Source organism: Trachurus japonicus, chromosome 15 (assembly GCF_045865225.1).
Source record: "Trachurus japonicus isolate A0001 chromosome 15, Traja_1.0".
Lineage (NCBI taxonomy): Eukaryota > Metazoa > Chordata > Actinopteri > Carangiformes > Carangidae > Trachurus > Trachurus japonicus.
This window is the reverse complement of record NC_140921.1, coordinates 17,739,926-17,763,523: the sequence shown is the minus strand read 5'-3', so window position 1 is coordinate 17,763,523 and position 23,598 is coordinate 17,739,926. Positions and strand designations below refer to the sequence as shown.

At 40.5% G+C, this 23,598-nt stretch overlaps 1 protein-coding gene across 2 annotated transcripts in view; it reads right to left on the bottom strand.

The window, feature by feature from the left end:
* Positions 1-66: 66 nt before the first annotated feature.
* Positions 67-23,598, bottom strand: part of hpse2 (heparanase 2) — a 56,943-nt gene continuing 33,411 nt past the window's right edge. For both annotated transcript variants that reach the window (XM_085800110.1, XM_085800111.1), the window contains 8 exons: positions 22,561-22,732; positions 18,587-18,634; positions 12,842-12,935; positions 11,912-12,018; positions 11,681-11,795; positions 8,204-8,349; positions 5,834-5,980; positions 67-1,920 (listed from right to left, as the gene is read on the bottom strand). In XM_085800110.1, coding sequence (XP_085656236.1) covers positions 1,758-1,920; positions 5,834-5,980; positions 8,204-8,349; positions 11,681-11,795; positions 11,912-12,018; positions 12,842-12,935; positions 18,587-18,634; positions 22,561-22,732 — 992 coding nt within the window. In that variant the 3' untranslated portion in view covers positions 67-1,757. The remainder of the gene's footprint in view (positions 1,921-5,833; positions 5,981-8,203; positions 8,350-11,680; positions 11,796-11,911; positions 12,019-12,841; positions 12,936-18,586; positions 18,635-22,560; positions 22,733-23,598) is intronic.

Here is a 23,598-nt window from a genome sequence, read left to right as displayed (position 1 = left end):
CAGAGGAGTTTTGCGTTATTTTCTTTAGTACAAACTGTTTTCTACTGAGTAATATACAACTTCTTGGGTGTTTGTAAGTGTTTATTATCAATGTAAACTTTTTTTTTTAACAAAAAATAATATATGCACACTTTCCATATTAAAATAATACTCTCCAAAAGAAATATGAACATCTCTACATTAACTATAAACACATTCAGAGGACAAATATTCTTTATATTTAACATGTTCAGGCACTGAACCTGCTCCTGCTCATCTAGAAATGTTACCATTGCCCTTATTCATGTCAGTGTGGAGCACATGTTGAGCAACATGACTAAATCTCCAAGTGACTATTAAGACAGTCGCTTGGTCACCCTGTAATTTTAATGAATAGGCTCTTGAAGGTATTTTTGATTTTGCTTTAGAGTTGGGGCATTAGTACCTCTAACATAACCGCTTACAAAAGAAATCTAAAGACAAAGCAAAGTATTTAATCATATAAATTAGGTGTATACTGTAAATAAACATATCAAGCTTAAATCACTTATTTTCATCATTCTTTTTTATGTACAATACATTTTCTAATAATATATGACAGTAAATCTGTACAAAATTATGTAAAATATAATATAATGTATATTTAAACTAGCAGCATAAGAGAATTATAAAATGTGAGATCACACTGAATAGAGAGTGAGATAAAATACACCTGAAAAACTGGCATCGTAGTTTTTGAATCTAAAGCAAAACCCAGATTTAGTGTGGACACAGGCTATGAGAAGACAGATGTTATGGATGGGTTCACATTGTTCTTCAGCTATACGTCGCTGCAAAGCCGTAGCAGCGACACATACCGGCTGTGGTGCTCTGCAGTTAAATTGAAACCTGCAGCTGAGAAGCAATGATACACAAAACATACAAAAACAGCCTTTAAAAGAAACAGATTTCCCCTTGGAGCCACTAGACATGGCAAAGGAAGAAACGTATACTTTTAGTGGCACATCAAACAGGCTGGACAGACACATCAGTAGCTTTATCAATAATAAAACACACACACACACACACGCTCACTCTCACTCACACACATATCTACACTACGGTTAGTCCATGCCTGACCTCACACACACCTCGGCATTTTCTCTTTGTGGAAAGGATCAAGTCAAACGAAAGTTGACTTGTGTTCGCCTCAGAGACGCTGCCTGTTCAGAGTTTTCTCCTCTTTTTTCCTCTGTCAACGAAACATTAGGGGGAAAAAAGAGAAAAGGAAAAACTCTTTGCAGACACAGATAACACACCCTGGGTTTGACAGCCCGAGAAAAACTGAATCCAAAATGTAGACTTTTTGACATTCGATTTCTGTAACTATGAAACAAACTTCATACAAAGGTGTAAAAAACAACCGCTGTCCAAACAAGTGCTGTTGTATCTGAGGAACTGAAGGATGTTCAGTGCAGCCCGTTTTGTGTGTCTTGGGCGAGTCTTTCTTTGCTGGATCAGGGAGGAGAACAATGGAAGAGCTGGGTTTATTGTAATTTGGTAGGTGTTGGCAGTGTAAATATTACCGCTGAGATAGCAGTTGACCAGGCTGTTATTCAAGCCATGGGGGCTCTACTGAGATGTCCTTGCAAATCCTGATTCCTAATTCTGACCTCCACATGTTTTCCTGGAGAAAAAAAGAAGAGCCACACTGTTTTTTTGTTTGTTTTTTAAAGTTTGGAGTCAAGTTGGCAGAGGGCTGTTGGGTCGGTGGACGTCTCATGGTTGAAGGGTGGATGTTATCTTCGACAGGCATACGCGTTAATGTTCTTGATTACATAAAAGCCTATGGTCATGGGAGGCATGGCTATTGTCCGTCCAGCCCTCAATGTCTTAGGCTTCAATTCTGGGAATGTCTCATTGTCCGATATGAGCAGCCTCTCCCCGTTCAGCTGGACATGTCTGCAGAGAGAAGACAGGAAGCACAGACTGCATTAGACACAGTCTGCCTCAGCCTCATCACATACCTCTGGTCGTTGTAAAAAATCATGCGAGGCAGTCGTTTATTTGTGTAGCAGCATTCATGGATAGGAAATCACAAAGTACTTTGCACCCATAAAAAAAGAGCACACTATTAAAAACATTATAAAATACAGCAATCACAACAAACACACCGCGTACGGCAGACAAGGGGAATTAACAGCTACACTGAGCGAGGAGACATAAAAACAAGGACAAAAGTTCCACAAACACACAAATAAAAGGAATTAAATAAAGTGGAGCAGTCAGACAGGCTAACCAAAAGCCTGCCTGAATAAAAAATGTCTGTAGCTGCTTCATAAAGAATTCAAAGGAGTCTGGGGATCGCAGTGACGACGGGAGAGCGTTCCATAAACTGGGTCCAGCAGCTTGAAAGACTGGGTCACCTCTGGTTTAACAGCAGGTTCCAGGGACAGATGGTCTTTTTTTTCCAGGAGTCCTGAGAGCTCGATTAGCCGCACAAAGGAGGAGAGGGAGGTACTGCCGTGTTTCACCGTGCAAGACTCTAAAAGGTAGCACCCGTGTTTTGGAATGATTCAACCGGGAACCAGAGCAGACAGGAGGAAGCTGGCGATTGTTTGTAATTTTTAATAATAATAATAATACATTTTATTTTACAGACACCTTTCTAGCACCCAAGGACACCGCACAGTGAAAAAAAAAGGAAATGTCCAAAACAAACAATAAAAACGACAAGAAGTACACAAGATAAAAAAAAAAGAGGCTAATTTTAGCCTTTTTTTTTTTCTTTTTTTTTTCAAAAATTGCACAATTGTAATCAAATCAAAGAGAAAAAGCAATCTTAAACAGATGGGCTTTGAGTGTGGATTTAAAGAGTGGGAGTGAAATGATATTTCTGAGCTCGGGTGGTAGTGAGTTCCAGAGCTGGAGAGCAGAGCGGCCGAAAGCTCTGCTCCTCATGGTGGTGAGACAAGCTAATGGAGGTTGATGATCTGAGGGCACGAGAGGGAGTGGCAACATGGAGGAGGTCGGACGAATGTGAATGGCCTTGAATGTTAACAGAACGATTCTGGATATAATGCAGGACTGAACCGGGAGCCAGTGGGGCTGCTGCAGGACGGGAGTGATGAGGTGGATGGAGGGGAGTGGGTTCTGGAGATGATACGGGCAGCTGAATTCTGGACCAGTTGAAGCTCATGGAGGGATTTATTAATAGTAAGAGGGAGTTGCAATAGTCCAGACGAGAAGTGACAAGGCTGTGAACAAGGAGCAGCAGTGGTGTGGGAGGTAAGGAAGGGGCGGAGACGGTTGATGTTACAGTACGTAGGTGAAAGTACAGTATGCGCACTGGGTAATGCTATTGATGTGGGATTGAAAGAAAGTGTACTGTCTAGGATGACACCAAGACTCTTAATCTGTGGGGAGTGGAAAAGCTTTTAGTGTAAAGATGAGCAGCTGCATTTTGGGCGGTTTGATTCAGACAGGGTATAAAAAAACAGAGTGTTAGATAATCTTAAGAAAGAGAGATAAAGAAGAAATGTGTCAAAGAAAATTACTGACAGGCAGTTAATGAGATTTTTCACTTCATCAAAAGAAAATGTGGATCCTGTTGTGGACCTTTAGTGTTTCTTGGTGATGATTCTGTCAGTCGTACACTTGGGGGTGCTGCTGTTACAAAACTGCAACTTCACAGCTGCACAGTAATACAACTTGACTTTATGAGTGGAATCTGCATAAAGATATTTCTCCACAACAGTCAACTGCATTGAAACAACATATTTTAATACAAAGATGAAAACTAGCACTAATATGAATATTTGAAAAGAGGTTTTCAAAGACAGGGTGCTCAAAATATTACTTTGATATAATTCAAATGGTCATATTCATTAATTAAATTACATGTTAAAATAGACGAGCAGTGGATGTAAATGCAACATGCAGATGTGTTTAATGTGCGCAAAACTGCTGCAACCTGCCACAAGATGTATAACGTTTCTCTACTAAATATGCACAAAGAAATGAATGAGTTGTAGAGTTTTAAGACAATTGTTCCAGTTTTCATTCCGTTTATCCATGACATAACATCAGTATTATTTAGTAACAGGTTTACCACCACAAAACATTTAGAACAATGTGAAATATTAATGTTACTACAGAGTAGCTGCAACATATCACAGGCACAAGTTAAGGTAAAACTTTCAACTCTAATCTATTAATTAAAAATAATATATGTATATTATGAAACCTGCTGCATTACAGTTAGCCCGATTTTCCCTTTTTTCATTTAAAATGCATTGTTTCTATTTATCTGTACACGATATTGTGAAGTATATCACTCACCAGGAATTGTGACATAATAAATCTAGTAAAGAAAAATGATCTCCTTATTTGGTATTCGTGCTACAGTGACTCCCTTAACCCGGGGTTTTTCAACTTGTAAGTGCTGCTCGTATGAGTAACCTTTTTTTTTATTATATTGTTATATTGTAAAGTTAACCACAACAGAGGTCTGGATATTTTTATGTGAACCTCAAATTCAATAAAATATCAAATAAAACGATGTTGAGCAGGGAGCAGTTATGAATCGAATTGCACTGTTCAAAGCTTTCCGTCAACATGGATGGAGCTGAATACTTGATCAAGGTTTAAAAAAAAAAGGTCCCCCAACTCAGACAAATTTATAGACATCTGGTGTTGCTAAAATTTTCATAAAAGTCTCCCTGCACTGTGTGTGGTAACGGTAAGCACTTAAAGCCTGAAAAAAGGCCCGTCGTTAGCTTGCTCTCCTATTAATTGCCTTGCAATAATGTTCTAGCACCTAAAACATCCTCCATCATTACACTGTTATTGAAGGATCATGCCTGAGCCTCCATTAAGGTTGTGTGGTGGTATTGTGTGACACAAAGACACACACACACACATACACACACAGTCATTAGGCTGTTATTCCAGGATTTGGGGCTTAAGTCTGAGTCAGAATAACAGGCCAGGGGCTTAGAGGAGAGAGGAAGAGAATGAAAGCAAATACGTTTTATTTTAAGGCACGTTTTAAGGAAATGGGACTTATATTACCTAGTTAAAGTGTAATATATCATCGTCACAAACTACAGCGCAGTACTCAGAGGTAAAATGGCACAAATGTGAAACTTGGGAAACCATTGATAAAACATCTGTTGTAGGCAATAAAAGCAGATTCAAACGACAGACGCAAACATTTTGGAACTCAGTGAAGTGAATGTTTTCTTTTATATAGAAGATGACAAGCTTCAGTAAAGCACTGCCATGTTTTATGAGTTCGAATTAATGGCTAACATTAAGAGTTTTTCATGGACAAAGGGAAAATAAAAAAAGCACCTGTATTATCGTTAATTGGTTTTATTTGTTGTATTATTCTTTATGAGTTTGTTTTTTGTCTGAGGCTAAAATTTAGATAGAGACAGGGAGGTATTATTGCGTGTAAAGGGTTACCCAGACCATAACAGCTCTGCAAGTGCAACACCCACTGATGTCTTAAAATTCATTCGCTGCAGCTTTTGATGCCAGATGTTAACACCTTATCAAGGTTAGGAAAATTTTTTTTTTTTGAAATTCTCATTCCTGTTCTCAACGCCTCTCAAATCTTAACTGTGTTGTATTTTCTTTATCTATTCATGTTTATTTTATATGAGCGATGACAGGACTGGAAGACTCATGTGTCTGCTCTAACCTGGGTCTTGTTTGATCAGCCTGAATGAATGGAAGCGGATACTCTACAAGAGGACCACATTGTTGTTTGGACAGAAAACAATTATTCAATGCCAGCAGGTGTGTATATGTGTGTATGTGAGAGATGTATGAGAGAGAGAGAGAGAGAAAGAGAGAGAGAGGTACTAACTTGGCTTTGAGTCCGTCAGTGCCGTACGGCTGCAGCAGGTACTGATGGACAGTTTTGTTCCGTAACGTCCCGGCCAACTTGATTTTCTTCCGTGACCGATGAAGGTTGATGATGTAGATCGTTATGGACCCTCTCACGTAGTTATGACTGTAATCGTAGAGAAAACAATGAAAAACACAAAATCAATTTCCCCTTTACCTTCAGAAAGGACGATCAGGACACAATAATAAAAAGAGGCTCCATTCCACATCTGCTAATCGTGATTCATTATATATTACGTTGCCATGTTGAATAAAATTCTCTATAATTAAAGATGACTACAAAGAAAAGAACGTCTTTGATATTTTTATTACATATAGTTATAGCATCAAACCGCTACTCTTTGATCTGATCTGGATCAAAAGGCATGCAGAAAAATAATAAAGATAAAGCAAGTTGTCCTAAAATTGATCATCTATATTTAGTATGAATGACATTTCATTTTCAAAGCTTTTCTCATCCTTATACAGGCTCTCTGATGCAACAGTCTGCTTCTCTTATACAGTATCCAATATTAAAACTTGTCGCTCTATGGTCCAGGGTCAGATGAAGGGTGTGAACACAACGGGCAGCACTTCTTAAGTTACACAGACAACAGTGTGTGAGTCCCTCTCCTTAGAGCGAAGCACTGGGGACACAACTTGATAAGCATACGGGCAAAAGGTAAATAACTAAGTGAGACAGATAAGACAAACATGATAAAATCTCATAAGGGCCCAGATATGAGGATAAAGACAACACAGCTGTAGTGAATACCACATGTCGGCCGTGGTGCTCAGGGTCAGGGCTGTGCATTGGCCAAACGGTCTGGTAGACACCTCTCACCGCCCTCCAAAATCTCATATCTTTAAAAGCAATCTTGGTTTTTGGTTCGGTGTTTGTCTTTGTTCTCTTGGGCACGGGGTGAGCCATTTATTTCATCAAGCCCGCAAGACGGCTAATATTCAATATATTTACGGAGAGCAATAAAGTAGGGCGCTGTCGGTGGGAATGCTGTGTGTCTGGCTCTGTGTTAAACTCATGGAGCCGTGTTTCTCAGAAACGTGGACCATGGCTCCGAGTGATAGATCAGATGGTTAGATGGAAGAGAGAGATAATGACCTCTAAGGCCTTTCAAATTATGAGGCTCTTAGAGATCCAAACCAGGAACATAAACATGTGTTGATGCTGTTTGATGTCGGAGCATCTCTGGAAAGTGAAAAAAATGCCATGCAAACCACTAAAAGGGGTAAAAGGGCGGTGAAAGTCAAATATCTAATCTGCAAAGACTTTTCAAACCACGGCCTGCCTGAGCATATTTATAGTCATTGCTGTCTAACACAGTACAGTCAAACCACTAAGACTACAATAGTTCGTCCACTTGTGGGATGACTGAGTAAAACCACAAAGTGGCAGAAATAATGGCAAGTGAAGAGGCTCTGGATTCAAGAGGCACTGCTTTAGTGCTTCACTGATCATATGAGTCCAGGCCTGATTGGTATGTTAAGCAGAGCTGAGCAGCAACACATGCCACGGACATCTCTTTACTTCCAAATTCATCATACTTACCAGGTGGCTGAGAGAGTACACTTGTTGAAAACTATTTCAAATATTTTGCGCGCATGTCATCAGGCCTCATGCACCCATGTGTGTGTGTGTGTTGGTTATGCAACCCCTGCCTATTTATCGACCATCTATCTTTGCAGCGCTCCACTATTTTTCTAAAAGATGCTCCACCTGTAAACGAGCCCTGTCTAGGGTAAGGCCGTAAGTCTAGCCTGGTGCTGACAGCCACTGGCCTGGGTTAAATGATAACCTTGAACAGGCCATGGTGGCACTCTTTATCTCCTCCCGGCACAGACCGCCTTATTGTCCCTCCCCCTCCCCCGCGAATACCCCCCTCCAGCCAATCCGAGATGGGATAAAGGCCTAGCACACCTTTCAGCGGCTCTTTGACGGCAGGGAGACAGAAGCCACACACCTGATAAGTGATACCCGTTAAGTTTTAAAGGCTGCGAGCTGTGAATGAGCAGGTGTCTGCGGTCGACTTATTTATGAGAAGCCGAATGGGCCGGCTGGGGATTTTGTTCTTCCCCACCAGACACTGTGCCTCAGGTGTTTGCAGGAGGACACAGGACACAGGAAAAGTTAACACCGTCTGTTTTCCATCGAGATCTCCCAGGACATTCCCAAAGTATTACTGCACATCACTTAAAGGCAAAGAGGATGTGTGTCTTGTCATCTGTCAGTCTCGAATGGGAAAAGTCACGGTATACAATGACAGTGTCCGCCCTTGTTGTGTTTAAGTGTGGCTTACAAACTAATCCAAGGCGGTTAAGCTGCACCACTTACTTGTAGTAGCTGGTACAGTGAGCATAGATGCGTAGCTTGTCTCGTATGACTCGTCCTGGTTGCGGCCTCCTCTGTAGTCCAGCTACTCGCACCGCTAAAACCCTCGGACCAACCAGATGCTTGAAGACCAGAGAAAACCAGTAATCCTGTAAGGACACACACACATTTGGCATTACTTTTCATACCAGCATGGATAGTTTTAATCATCATAATGGTCAGGGCAGGACACTAAAAGACAATGCCAAAGTGGGCAGGTGTGGAAAGAACATTTTAAAGACCTAATCTGTAAAGCGGCTTGAAAAGAGTTTTAAAGCACTGCCAACTCCCCTGTATCTAAATGCATGAGGATCTTTATTAAAAGAGACCTTTTATAACACCAACGCTGGAGCCTGGATTCCCCTGAAAGGAAATATTGCTAAAAAAAATCTCCATTTTGTTTATTCAGCCATAAAATATCCTGGTGATTAGACAAACAGATTAAGTTTTGCAAACTGTGAGATTTAAGAATGTGCCAGCAAAACAGCTCATCTGCAACGGGGTGAAAATTACAGATATTATCCACAAAAAATGTTCATATCCAGACATGTCAGCACTCTGACACTCAACATTTAGTTGAAACTGACTGTCCCATGTAACATGTCACATTGTATCCAATAACCATTGACCCGTTCAGAATTGACAAGTCTTAAATATGACATTTTTACTAAATATTATGTTCATTCATGAATTACTGTTTTCTGTTATCACTGGTGAGTGGTACACTATACTGTGTCTCACTCTATAGACTACACAGACTCAACACCTCTCCAAGAGACCCAGAACAACATGTGTTCCTCAGGAAGTTCCCATGCAATCCTGCATATGGCAACATTTAAGGGCTTCTTTTTTCCATGCAGACTTTAACTTAATTTGCTGCCAAGGCATCGAAGAAGCAGAGCACAGTATGGAACTGTATAGTGTTGGCCACAAGCACAGGGATGGAAGGACAAATGTATGGCTAGATCTGTGATCTGTGATTATCGCTTGGTGTATAAAACAAAGAACAGTTATGAGTCTGGAGTTTTATTTGTGCAAGATGGCCTGGAGAGGTGATGCACTCCAGCTTTGTGTTGAAATTTTAAAACGCGAGTAAAAGAAACCACCATAAATTGATATATTTCAAACTGCGGCTGTGTTAAAATCACTGACTGGAGTCGACAAGATACAATCCTGAGAATTTTATTTTGGGAAATATCAGCTCAGGTCCTAAATCTCGACTGTCTGACTGTCTGACGGACTGACGGACTGACTGTCTGCCCGTTTTCCTGCCTAATTGCCTGTCTGTCTCCCTGTCTTTTTCGCCCCCAGCGCTTCTTATCTGGATAGACAGACAGATGAAGAAAAACAAAGACATCAATTAGAGGGACAACCGTCACTTTCACATCAAATCAAAATACCATCCCAACCACGAAATAGAGAGAAAGACAGATAGCTGCAAGTGAACCAGTAATAAACCAAAGACTGTAGTAGAAAAGTGAAGTAATACACCAGAGACCAATCAAACCTCAGCTGCATAGTTAAGAGAACAGAGGACGTTAACAAGGAGGATAACTATTGACCTTGGGTGTTTGGCTAAATAGGTCAAATGAGTCTCAGATTGTCTTTGAGATCTTGTCAATGTCTCAGAATCCAAGAACTTCACAGTTCCTTCTGTGAGTTAACAATCCTTGAACTAAAAAGATAACTGTTGTTCAAAATTTGGTAACACATTCAGGAAGATGCAAAAATATCCACAGCTTAAACCACAATATGCAGAGTCATGAGGTTTTGCAAGTTGCAAAGTTCAATATGGGGAGAAGCCTACTCCTTATCTCTCTGCTTTTTATTTGAGAAAGAAATATTTTTTCTGAGGCCTGGACAAATGTTTTTATGGTGGAGCGTTTGAACGGCTCTCTTGTCAGGTTATGGCCTATATGATTTCACCTGCCACACACTATATACTGACATCTCTGTTTCTTAAAGAATGAATCACAGTTTACAACATACCTCTGGAGGGATGCAACAGGCAAGACAGTGAAGAGTGTGAATAAAACAAAACAGAAAAACGAAGGGGGTGATTGGGAAAGAAGAGCAAGGAGGAGTAAATGGCTTAGTGTGGAAAAGGGTGAAGTGTTTGAGGCCTTTCACTGAGCCCGAGGCTTTGACTGGATCGTACCAATGGGGGAGTCATTCTAAAGGGGAAGGGGCCAGGTCATAAATTTCCCATGCAGAGGACAGGTTGGCCCTGCAGTGCATTCTCTCAGCAGGTAGGCTGGTGCAGCTTTCAGGCATCCAGCCATGTTAAAAGCATTGTGATCCAAGCGGGAGGCCGTAATTCCCAGAAAAATAATGGAGTCGAAGAGGGAAGGAAATGAAATCATCTCGATTATTTTATATCATTTAGTTGAAGCGAGGTGGAAGAAAGTGCATGACCGCCAGAGAGGATTAATGAAAGTTGAAGTTTAAAGTTATTTTCAGATTTTCCAAGTGATTAGTTTGTTAGTGGTAAATACTGTATTTGAGTGCCTATACTTGTTACAAACTGCTATTTCTGATAGAGCAAAAGAATCTGCAACAATAACAAATGCTAGATAAATAAGTTAAAGCCTCGATTACATTGTCTTTTGCCTTTATTCTAGAACAATAATTTACTGTGCAAGTACTTAATATAAGCCTCTCACCCTCCTTTGCCTGTGCTTAATATAAACCTTTTTATGACCTTAATAAATCTGTTTTATTTACTTAGCTGGTGGTAGCTTTGTATCACTGTATCACACTTAAAGACTTAAAAGTCTCTTCATTTATTTATTTATTTTTCAAGAAATAAATTACCAAGGTTAGTATTTCATTCAGCTCTGAGTATAAAGGAAGATTACGAACACAGATGATTTCCTCCCTCACATCTGTGTTGTTCACGTCCAGATAATTATGTGCAAATACACAGAAGAACAGCGTATTTCACATGATTAGTACAGTGTTTTGAACTCAGGTCGTTGCAGTATCGTTATTGAGACCGAACCACAGAGGAACTTGGGACTGGGCAGTTCCATTTCACACAGTGTTGCAGGCTATTTTACTAACGTGCCTGACTGTGTATCAGCATCTCAGGTTACAGATCTCTCACCGGCCGACTGTCCCGCACAGAGAAGCACACAGTTGCGATGGGGGTTGAGGGGAGCAGTGACACTGTCCTGAGCTCCTGACAAAGGGCTAAGGTTACATGGCATTTCGCCCCCGCGTCTATCCACTCATCACCACTAAATGCCTTTCATCTCAGCTAATAGCTCCCACGGGAAAGAGCAAGAGGTGCCATCGAAGGACTGGGTCCAGTACAGAAAAGGTCCAGACTGAGCTCAGGTCAGATCCTAGAAATTATGATATAGGAGGATGATTCAAGGCCCTGACAATGTGAACCAACAGCCGCTCTAATCCTCACTGAACCGAAGCCGAGAGACTTACAGGTAAAGGGTTGAAGTGCTGGTCCACAAGGTGTGTGTATCCGTAGTCAAAGAATGAGTGACGCAACACGACATCTATCCCCTGCACAGCAGCCATACCCAGCGTGTTCACCCATCTGTAACACAAATCAACATACACACATAGAATAAAAAACTGTTCAGGATGTGATATGTAGTGTTGGTAAAAATACATAATACACTTTGAATTACTTATATAAATACTTATACTCACAGAAAGCCAGCTGCGTATGTGTCAGAGAGATTACTGATGCCCCCTGCCCACGCCGGCCCCAGTCCTCCGAGCCACACCTTCTTACCAGGAGTATGTGTGTTCACAACCTACAGTGAGGGATGGAAACATAGATGTATCAACAAAATTCAAAACTTTGTGACACCCCAATATGAAATTCACGTCTGGGTCTAAATAAAGTCAAATTCATCTTAAGGATCATCATAATAGGATGATGCCTTTTCAGCGATCCATGTAAATTGTTAAAGTGCTTAAGAATTATTTGATTTTGTTACACTGAATGTTTTTGTGATGCTGAGTTTTAGTGAGTCTGTAAAGTTATTCAAGATGACAGTAAAACAGAAATATAAAATGTACACACTGAATAATATTAACGTACAAAAAGAAACATAAGAACTTGATCTTATTGATGCACCGAAGAACCCCACTCCCGTTTTATTTCATTGAATGTTTTAAGTTTTGTTCTTGGAAATGGTTGATTCTTTTTCCCAGAGGCATTTTGGCGCTGTTCATCTATGACAACTCAGCAAGTCAGCCGCAGCAGCCAGTGTTGATAATATTACCTCATGGTGGACACAACCTCTTTACCCCGAGGGTTCACTCCTGTGGCTTGCACATATGGCTTTATAATCAAAAAAACTAGCAGAAGTCTGAATGATCCATAACTTGGCGAACTCAAAAGAAATGCAAATATAGTCCACGATGAAAATTAGTTATTTCTTCACATTCTCCCTTAAGGCCGTCTGAGAGTCTAAACTGATAGAAATAACAATTGTTTAACAGAGAAAAGGACCTCTGAAATGTATGCCAGACATTACCCTAATTATGTACAGTACAGATTTAGGCTGAATTTAATTTGCATCTCACACACAGTATGAACTGACTATTTCTTATGGAGGAAAGCTTGTGTACCTTGGTGACTTTAGAGATTTGCTCTGTCAACGTGTCCAACAGACGGGTTTTTAGGAAGTCCTCGACTTTGTTCACCCTGCCGTCCATGTAATAGCTGTAATAGGAATCCAGGGAAAAGGCTGTGAGAGAAAAACTCTGTACCCAACTTACAATGTGATTTTCATTACAGTGCAGCACATAATGTAGCAAAAAACAAGTAAACTGATATGTACAACTAATTTTATTTTTCATCTATCCTTTCAAACATTCATCTTCAGTTTGATCTTGTATGATTTCCATTTATTAGTTATAATTATTAATTCAAAACAATTTAAAGTTAAAGATCAATAAGAAAAACAATACATTATATGATATTATTTTGATCCTCATGTTGAACACTTCTGAAACACAAAAAAGGCAAAGTCAAATCCAGTAAAAACACTTTACTATCTATCCACCAAACAAAGATTTTTCTATTATAAACCACTATCCACATTCCAAGTTATTGAAAAATGTTGTGTTTGGGTCAAAGCTGTGCAGCTGACAATGCCAGGGTCGCTCATCAATTAGATGAATAATATTCTATGACATAGTACAGTAAGATATTAGACTACCAGGTAGGTCAACGGCGTTTAATTTTAAAACACTGTCAGGACAGGGAAACATCTTCATAGATGCAACACTAGCTTGGATTCAGCATTAGTAGGGCTAGATATGGAGTGCAAGTTTAAATCCAAACAAAGTATAATTTTCGTTGGTCTTTCACCACAACAACTATGATGAACAGGGACTGACATAATCAATTACACTTCAGTGCTCTGAAAATCCAATTCTGTGTCAAAATGTGGGATTGCATAAGAGAGGACTTGGAAGCTCTGAGATTTCAGACTGGGACAGAATAATACAGACATCCATCTGTGGTGATCCTGTGTGTGAGCAGTAAAGACACAGAGACAGACGATAATAAGAGAAAATGTTAAGTGAACATGATGAGAGAGGAATTTATCGGTAGTTAGAGCCAATGTCCTGAGGAACACTGCCCTGCGGGTAGGGAAAAAGACTATCTAGGATCCTCTGGAAGAGTCCAAGAGAGGAAAACAAGAGAGAAACAACCACATACTCAAGTTAATGTTTCAGGTACCGTAAAACACATTTTATATCTCATCTCGTCTGTTGCATGAGTCTCTGTAGTTCACTCTCTTTGGTGGAGTTATTCCTGATGCATTATTTATGGCCAGGTCAGCCCAGATCTCGCAGACTCTAAAAGAGACAACCTTCTCACTTTGAGTGAGATAGAGTAACTGAGGTGTTTTTTTTTTAATCTCCACTCAGTGGTCTGGCTTCACTTAATACTTATCAATTACTTTTTGGCAGACAGCAGCAAGATTTAAAGGCTAACTTCATGGCTATAAATACTACGCGGTGAGACTTTAATGGACATCCACCTGTGAATAGTCATCCCTGCAGGATGATCTTTCGCTTTTCTCTGGAGGTAAAGAATGACGTCATCATCATCACTGGTGGAAAATTATATTTGAATCAAACTGCACACACAGGAGGTAAAATGACTGATGTGACACAAAACCTATCAAATATGTCAGAGAGTGAAATAAAAAAAGAGCAATTGCTCAATCTTTAAATCTATTTGCCTTCATTGGTTCTGTTTTTTACATGACCACAACACAACAGAGGACACAGCTGCAACACCTGCTAATTAGACTTAAAAAAAATCTGTTCCTCGTCTCAGAGCAGATTTCTCCTCTGAATCCTCTAAAGAAGCTAATGTTGTTAGTAACATGCCAGAGGAGCTCAATGCAGCCCTGTTTAAAGCTGCAAATGTTTTCGAGTAATTTCTCTCTTTCTTTTTTTTTTATTTCCCAAAACTAGAAAACACTCCAAGAAAACTATGGTAGGGAATTTATAATTGGGGGAATCAAGTTAGGGAGTGCTAGTCAACAGTACATTGTATTGTGAATAATAAGGCCAACAGATATTTTCTTTTTTTTTTCTTTTTTTAGAGAAGAGTCAAAGCTCTTTTCAACCTGTTTTTGAAAAGAGTGGAAATGACAGATGCGTCAACAAAACCGCAGAGAATAAAGCTGCATTTTGTTCACGTGGGGGTGAAGCAGTGTTGCAATCCAAGTTTAACTTCGTAGAAATTTTCGTCACAGTGCTGGAAAAAACCCAAGCTCCTGGCCTCAAACTGTAAACAACGCAGGGATTAAGTCATAGCTTTACACAAATTATTTGGTTATCCTGTCATCTTTCCAGAGCGCTCACAATAATTCTTCAGTCCAGATCCCAGGGAAAGAAATTCCACTTCATATATGGAAACAATAAAAAAAAGTTGTTATAGCTGTATCTTGAGCTACAAATCAGCATCACGGGGAATTTTTCGGTAACAAGAAAAGATTAGCTGTCTTTGCTGAACAGTTTTTCATCAGTTTGGTGGAGCAGAAGCCTCAGAAAGAAATGAATATGTTGAAGGTTCATTCTAGTATTTCAGGCCTGGATTGGAAGGCTCATAGCTTGGTAATCGTACAGCTTCTCAAGTTTAAGTTTCTAAAACAAAACCAAGAACTTTCCTTCCAAACTGACATGATACTTCAGCTTTCAGACCAACCAGAATTCAATAAAATGCAAAAATGAATAACATTGTGTCCAAATGTTTTCAGACAAAGATCGCCGGGTTGTTTTACATGGCTCTTACTGAGTGCCAGCACCACATCAAAGACGATTCTCTAACAAAACTAAAAGCTATTAACACTGAAATATAGTATGGACTAAACAAATACATGTGATCAATTCAAACATAAAACAAAAACAGAAACAGGGGATCAATACCAAATAAAAAAACATCTTATCTGAAATTTGAATTGAGCATTAAGTGAGTAATTGTGACATCCTCTGCATCTGCATCCTCACCTCATCCTTAAAAACCCTTAGTAGTAACTAAAGCTGTTGTGAGTTAAAATGGGAATATTAAAGTAAAGCGTGAATATAGTCTATAAAAGTTTAACTGCATTACTTCACATTCAAGTGTCAAGGAATGGCCATCTGGTGTAGCAAGAGATTTGGGGTGAGCGGAGGGGTAGCAAAGCAAGACAAGGATGTGGTCCTTGATGCGGTCCAGCAGGTTATCATCAGGTTATCATCAATCATTACATAACAGCTGAAGGATATGTAGCTTCCCTCAGGAATGCCATCAGTAAATTTATAGTCCCTCAGTGATTTTCAGACTAGTCTGAAAATCTTTAACATCTTTTTACTCCACTCAGCTATAAATAAGCAGCACCCCAGGCTCTCTGGCATGCAGTACCACTGTCATCCTGACAAGGAACAAGAAAGATGTGGGTATCTTGTGTTATCCTGTTTAAAGTGTGACCGTCTAGCTGCAGAGGGAACGGCTGAACAAAGTGAAAAGCTTCTGATTAACTTTTCGGGGCCGCGGCGCTTTGTACAAGAAGTGCCCGTTTTCAAACGCAAAGGGTCATTAAAGCGTGCGTTTAATAACTTTGTAGTTAAAGGGAGTTTAGCTGGGAGGGGTTTTGCCTGCTTGTTGCATGCCCAGATGTTCACAGTGCTAATACCCGCTGATGGAACAATTAGGGCTCGCAGTAAGTGTGTTGCTCAGGGGTATCTTGACGGCAAATCCTGTGAGAGAGGGTGAATTTGTTTTGTTTACTTTTGACTCGCTCACTGATCACACAGTTTTACCCGGCTCGATGCTCTCACCATGAGGCTACCCATTAGGTAAGGCGGAACATGTTAACAGTAGGTAGCATGCTAACATTTGCTAATTAGCTCTAAAACGAACGGCTGAAGCTGCAGGGAATGTCATTAGTTCTGTCATAAAGAATTAGACGTCGTGAAAATCTGACGTGGTGACGGTGCTTAAAAAAAACAAAAAAAAAAAAACAGCAGAAAAAGTGCAGGTTATCGTCAAAATGTGCTCAATTCATGAAGAAATAAATACCAGTGCAATTAAAGTAACATTAATGAGACCTTTAATTTAAAGCCACAACCTCATTTTGGAATTAGAGGAAAGGTCAGGAGATCACAACGGTGGTTGAGATTCATCCTCTGGGAACCATAAACGTCTATAAAAAGTTTCATGGAAACCTGGAGTAAAGAGGTGGCCAACAGATTCAAAGTACCATGCTGCTGGCTAAATTAAAATTTGAAAGATCAACATGAACAATGTTACTCTGAATACTGCTGTGAAGATGCTGGCTAATGTTTTTTACTAGAGATACTTTCTGCTGAGGAAATTGTTTCTACGAAAACTGTTGACTGTTTGTTCTGTGGATGACCCAGACGCTTTTTCTCGAGAGAGACAGTTTTTTTTGTTTTTTTTATGCGCTGTGAACAGCACAAATTAAATTCTGTTCACTTTTATTGTTTGGCATGGAGGCAGATGGACGTTATCTCAAAATAAAACCAAAACAGTCTGCATGTACATACACCACTAGAGCTATGACCCTTCAACTTATCTTAAAAAGTTTCTGGGCAACCTGAATAGAAAACACATAAAAAGCTTGTGCAGATGTGCATGTTTGCCTGGATGTCTGCACATCCAGGCAAGTAGGTTTGGAAAGAAATTTGGAAAGAAAGCCTAATATTGCAGAAAGATGGAAAGGCAGAGAAGAGACACGGAGACAGACAGATTAAGAGAGAATGACTAAACATTCTGATCATGTTTTGTTGGTGAATCCAAAAATGGAGGAGCAGTAACTGAGACAAGATGCTGCAAATGTACAATGTTGTGGAAAAAAAAACAACATCGAAACATGATGTGCCCAACATATCAGTGTTTCGTGATCTGGAGGTACACAAATGTTTCACTACATAACCAACATGTTTCATCATCATCATGAAACCACCTCCGACCGAAGCCGCAGGCAGACATGCTCTCTAACAAAGCCATATGATGCCCTGCACCACTTTATAATGAAAGCTGCGTCTCCAACCGACCACGCTCAATTCAAAAAAACATGATCCAGCTGCAGAGGGGTAAAACATGTGTCGTAGACGTGTTAATGAGTGGTCCCCATTTTTATTAGTTTGGCTTCTTTTGTAGAGGTCAGAGTTTCTGTCACGCAGCCTGGTTAGACTGGCATCTGGACCTCTTGTGTAAAATGGGCTAATTGACAGAGGGAATGAGCCAGAGCATATGGTTTGATTTTAACAGTGTGGGTGGTGTTTTTCTAAACCTTACTGACAGCCCTTCCTCCTTCCGTTTCTTCTAATTTCTCCTAATTAGACCTGACCTTCACCTTAATGACCACTCACTTAGTCACACAGGGTTTGTCTGAGCCTCTAGAGCGTATGTCTCTTTGTACACATTTTGCATGTGTGTGTAAAGAGAAACAGATAAAACACAGGGGAAAAGATCAAATCATTGATATGTTTGTATGCATTCCTACAGTGTGTGCAATAGACAAATGACAGGTGTTACTAATTTCACACACACACACGCACACACACACACACGGGCTCCTTTTCCTGTTGTTCTATTTGCAGGATGAACGCAGTTCTCCACATAATGCATCAGCCTCTCTAAGGAGCAGCATTAATAGTGGTTATTACTGGCTACTGCATTTACAGTGTGGCGATAATGGTGGAAAAGCACAACGAGGCCTGTGCTGCTAGATTTATGGTTAGTTCAGTGTGTAGTCTGTTGTTTCAGACGACTGCAGGTCGATTCCTGCGGTTTTCAATGGACAAAATAAAAAAATAGAAAAAATAAAAGGGTAAAATACCTACTGTTGCCACGTAACCGCATCTACAACTGAGCCAGCATTCTTCATGAACCTGAAAGTAAAAAAAAACACAAACAGAGGGATCTTTAGCTGAGTGGCACTTTTTCTTCCAATTCTTCCAACTTTGTTACATTAATACATGGTGACATTTTACCCACCAACATAACTCCCAGGACCTGGGGATGTGGAAATATTACATGAACCTTTTTTTGCAGCCAGGTTGTCAACATGTTTTCATTTTGCCTCAAGTTTTTTTTCCAAAATGAAAACAATAATTTGTTAAGTCTGTTAAAAGTAACCTTTAAATTAAGCTTAAAGGCTTATGTTTTGAAAACATCCTGTCGAGTCAAATGTAAGACATACACTGGTAAGTATATGGAACAAATGTCTGGCTGCGATTTTGAACGTAACATGTTGCTCAGCTAAAAACCAAAGGTCTTCAGTTGCGCAGCTGGGATTCTTTCGTCTGCGGTGTCATTTTAAAGTCCCACTTGATGCATTCTCTGGAGCGGTTTCTGTTTCTGCAGCCTGGTAAGTTTGATTTCAGTCAGTTGAATACAAACTCCAAACATCTTGAGGACACAAACACGGTTGTGAACCCTGTTTGTACCTTTTAATGGACTCATCCTGTACACAAATACAAACTCTACACATACACAGTCCCTCCTGCTGTCTGACTTCCTGCTCTCAAGCTTTTGCATCTGCGTGTGTGTTTCCTTGTCTACCTGACCCAAATCGCTCCATATTTGGGGGTAACAGCTTGTCAGACAGGCCCGAAAGTGTGTCTCTAAACATCATGTCACAGAAACACAACTTTCACCGCTCTGGCTTGTTTAGTCTGTGCAGCTCTGATATTTGGACTGCTGAGCAGCTCAGCGTCTAATTCATCTTATTTCCTGAGAGCGGCAGAGTAGTTGGGCTGTCAAACACGAGAGCCACCCCCTCGTAACAGTGTCAAACACACAAGAATCAGCCCGTTGTTAAATGTGACACCCGTGACCCGCGGATACTCCAACTCGCTCTTCTTCATCCTCTCAGTCCTCCTCCTCCTCCTCTCACCACTCATCGTCTACATCTGCCCTTTCCTCCTCGTCCACAGCTCTTCAATCAGCCTGAACTGTGCGGTGCACATTAACACGCGGCCGAACACAAACACACACCTTTTATTTATGAGTAAATTTGTACCGTCAGCACTCAGTGAGATAAACAGCAGTTCCTAATGGTTTCCCTGATGTAAGTAGCTCAAGTACATAGAGGAGGAAGATCCACATCCAATTATTCTTCCTCCTCTGTCCTCCAACTACCTGTCAAAATGTGTGTGGTTGCTGAGAGGAGCTGGAGACAGATTCAGGCTGAGATACACTGAGACATTAAACTGTTCCTGTGCACATGTGCTTGCATATACACGTGTGCGCGCACTGTAATTTTAGCTCGCATTAGTTCAACTTTATGGACTCTGCTGGTTAAAAGGAATTCTTTACCCTGCTTATCTAACAATGCCTGTTAAATCCAGGAAGTTGTAACGTCGTGCATAAAAACAACACTCTCCTAATTCTCTGGTGACAGACTGGTAGAGCTTTACTGACAGCTCCCTCTCAGCCAGAACAGAAAATAGATGCTTAATGTTGATGGTTTTTGTCTGCAACCAACTCCAACCTGTCTACTCAGCTTATGACAACCACAATATTATCAATATAGTCCAGTTTATGTAATTTCATTAACATATACTCTTTAAATTAGCTAAATGAACATATATTAATAGGTTTAACTACATTATAATAAAGCTATAAACACATGCAGGGATATTCCGTGATAACAGTGTGCAGTATTTATCAATAACTAAACTCTGACAACATTTTCTGTTATTACAACAGTGTTTTACGATGTTGTCATTCCTTATTTGTTTGGATGCAGTACTGCTGTGGCCGCAGGCGGAGTTATGGTTGTTGATGAATGCATAAATAAACACCCATTATCTAACAACTAGAGTTTTATGTACCATTTGTTAAATATTTTTATACTGCTCATAAATGCTAACTACGGGGGGTAATGTCATAAAATTCTAAATTCAGATTTTATGATCTGAATAGTATCTAAGTATTTTCCTCTTCAGCAAGAAGAAAACATCTCTTGGTCAGGTCACTCTTGCCAGAGTTGTGGACATCTATCTGTGTTTAATTTGGAGACTGTTTGTTGTACGGGGCCACTGATGCATCCATTTTATACACGTTTGTTTCCATTTCAACAGACAGAGAAGCTCGGAGAGGCTTAACTTTTTTGGAAGTGATGAATATGTTTGGAAGATAGCGTCATCCATTTGGAAAATCGCACTGAGAAGGCATTTCTTGTCTAAAGGGAGTTTTTACAAACTAAGACAGGCAGCAACAGCCAAACACAGATACTTTTAATGTCTGATAAACACTTAATATGAGGCTTTTGGCTGAAATTATTCCCAAATGACAACAGTGAGAAGACCAATGTGAGGAGGAAGATGTGTCAGAGCTTGACTGACACTAATATGATATTAGCACTGAGATTAGATTTTGTCTCACACACCTGGTCAACAGTAAAATGTAAACTAAACTTAAAGACAGAGAAGCTTAAGTTGGTGGCAGGTGCTTTCAAGCTTTTTTTTTCGAGCAGTTGTTTATGTGATTTCTTTAAAGTCTGACTAAAAACATTTTTTGTTAATAGTTTTGTTTTGTTAAAAAGAACAAAGGTTTTGGGGGAAATTCCCAAACTGCTCATTTGTGTCTCTGCCTGCTGGGCGTGACTGTGTGAGTCTGTGTTAGATTGACACTATCAAAGTCTATTCCCCTTTTAAATAAAATTTCTCACTCATTAAAATGAGGTGTCCATGAGGTGTCCCGCAGCACCTCCTGCTACGTTTGGGGTCAGGACTTGGGTTATGGGTGGCTGTAGCAGAGATAACTTAAGGTGGGAGTCAGGTGAGAATCTGGATGACTGATAGGGTTAAAGACAACACATCGACACTGACGTGGTGGGAAATGAGGGCAAAGTAAACAAATCCGCAGTCTATCCTATGTGACATGGGAAGAACAGTGACAGTCTAAACCAAACCAGCATCCAGGAAGTTAACATGCTGTTTAACCTGCTGCAGCTGAGCAGCCACTAAGATAGCCAGCCTCCAAAGTGACAATAGTAGGGCAACTTTTCCCTGGTGAGAATTTGTCTGATTGCACGTTCAACAAGCTGAGGAGCAGGAGAAGACGTGCGGTGAAGTTTGACAGCTCAGTGCATGCTTTGAGTGGCTGTATGAAAATGATACAAGGGCAGACAGCAGAACAGTATTCATTTGAATCGGTGCAAATCCAGGAACTGTCAGCATGAAAGCTGAATATAAATTTCCCTCTCACGATTCCTGATTCTATCTTTAAGGATAATATGGGAAAGGTGATCGACAGAGAAGATGTGTATGGCTGGTTAGTGTTAGACTAGAAAGTTTTGAGGATCATATCAGTATAGCTTTAATAATCGCTTTAATTTAGAAAATGGCAGTGCAGTATTGCTGCTATACAGGTAATAAGGAGAATACAAAACTGACTATATGATCTTATGTAAGTATGACTACATACTATGACTCTACAATCTCAGGAGGGCACAGGCTACAGCTGGGCCAGAGATGTTAGATAAGCTATCTGAGTCAAACGGTGGAGCTTCTGGGTAAAAACCAGCAGGTGGGACACTGCGCCGTCACGTTATCAATCAGATGACACTTTATTTAGGCTGACACGGTATAACTAGAGCTGAGACCCTGAAACCTGCAGAGTGGAAATCCATAAACACTGAACACCACTACAATGTGTGTGTACGTGTGGGTGCATTAAACAGAGTAAAGCTCAGTAAAAGTCCCAAAGCGCCACGGCATACTTTCCACTACCTTTCCCTCCCTCTGTTAGGGGATAGCCTAACAAGGAGTGGAATCCTGCCCAATTATTGTTGAACTTGCTGACTCACCCATCCAGCAGCAGGATGGCGTTCTTCCGGGGCCGTCCCGCGTTGGGGCCGTAGAGGTGAGCTCGGTGGTAGTAGCGCACGGACTGCAGCAGGGTCCGCAGCTTGGTGTAGTCCTGAGCCAACTGGGTACTGTTGACCGCACGACCCACCATGCTGCGGTAGGCATTCGGCTCTGGGAAGAGGAGACGGAGCAGAGTGAGCCAGATAGATAAAGTTTATACAAGCAACAGTGGGGAGGTGGCAGAGAATATTATTGTTGTTGTAGTCTGATCTTGCTCTCCTAGAGAGTATCCAACAGCCAGTAGAAAAAAGGGATAATTGGGCAATTCGCAGTAATACAGACAGATGGACTCAGTGTCAGGGGAATGGTCCAAGCACACAGGGTGGCCTCACAGAACTAGTAAGACAAAGAGAGGAAGGGAGCTTGTTCCTGAAAAACTTTTGCAGACCCACTGCTGTTTAACCACTGAGGATCACTGTACTTCTATCTGCTACAGTTTCTGTTTGAGCTGTAAAATAAAACTTTAAATATATGTGTTTTGCGTGCATGTGTGCAGCTGCGTCCGTGCTGTATTCCTGAAAACTACACTGAGCACATTATCAGCAAATTTCAGCCAAGAATCACCTTTTCATTCAACCTCTGCAAATTCACTCTGTCTGCACTGTCTGAATGATTTACTTGAAATGATTACTTTCGCTATGGTTCAAGCCCTCACTAAAATTTTCACATGGTCCAATCAATGGATTTTTCATGGTACTTTTAGGCTTAGGCTGAAGTGAAAGTTTCTTTTGTCGGCTTTATTACAGATGAAGTGAAAGGAAAAATATGAAGTGATGTGCTGCAGGCGAACACAGGGCGGCTCTGTGTGAAATGCAGCTCCCCAGGAACACAGATGGTTAGGATGACATGAGGACTAGCAGCTCCTTTCATCCCTGAATGAACCCACGCTTTAACCCTTAATCTGCTAGGCACACACTTTCTCTAAGTGATGTCTCTGTAACCAATAAATGTTACATGAACAAAAAATGTGACTGAGG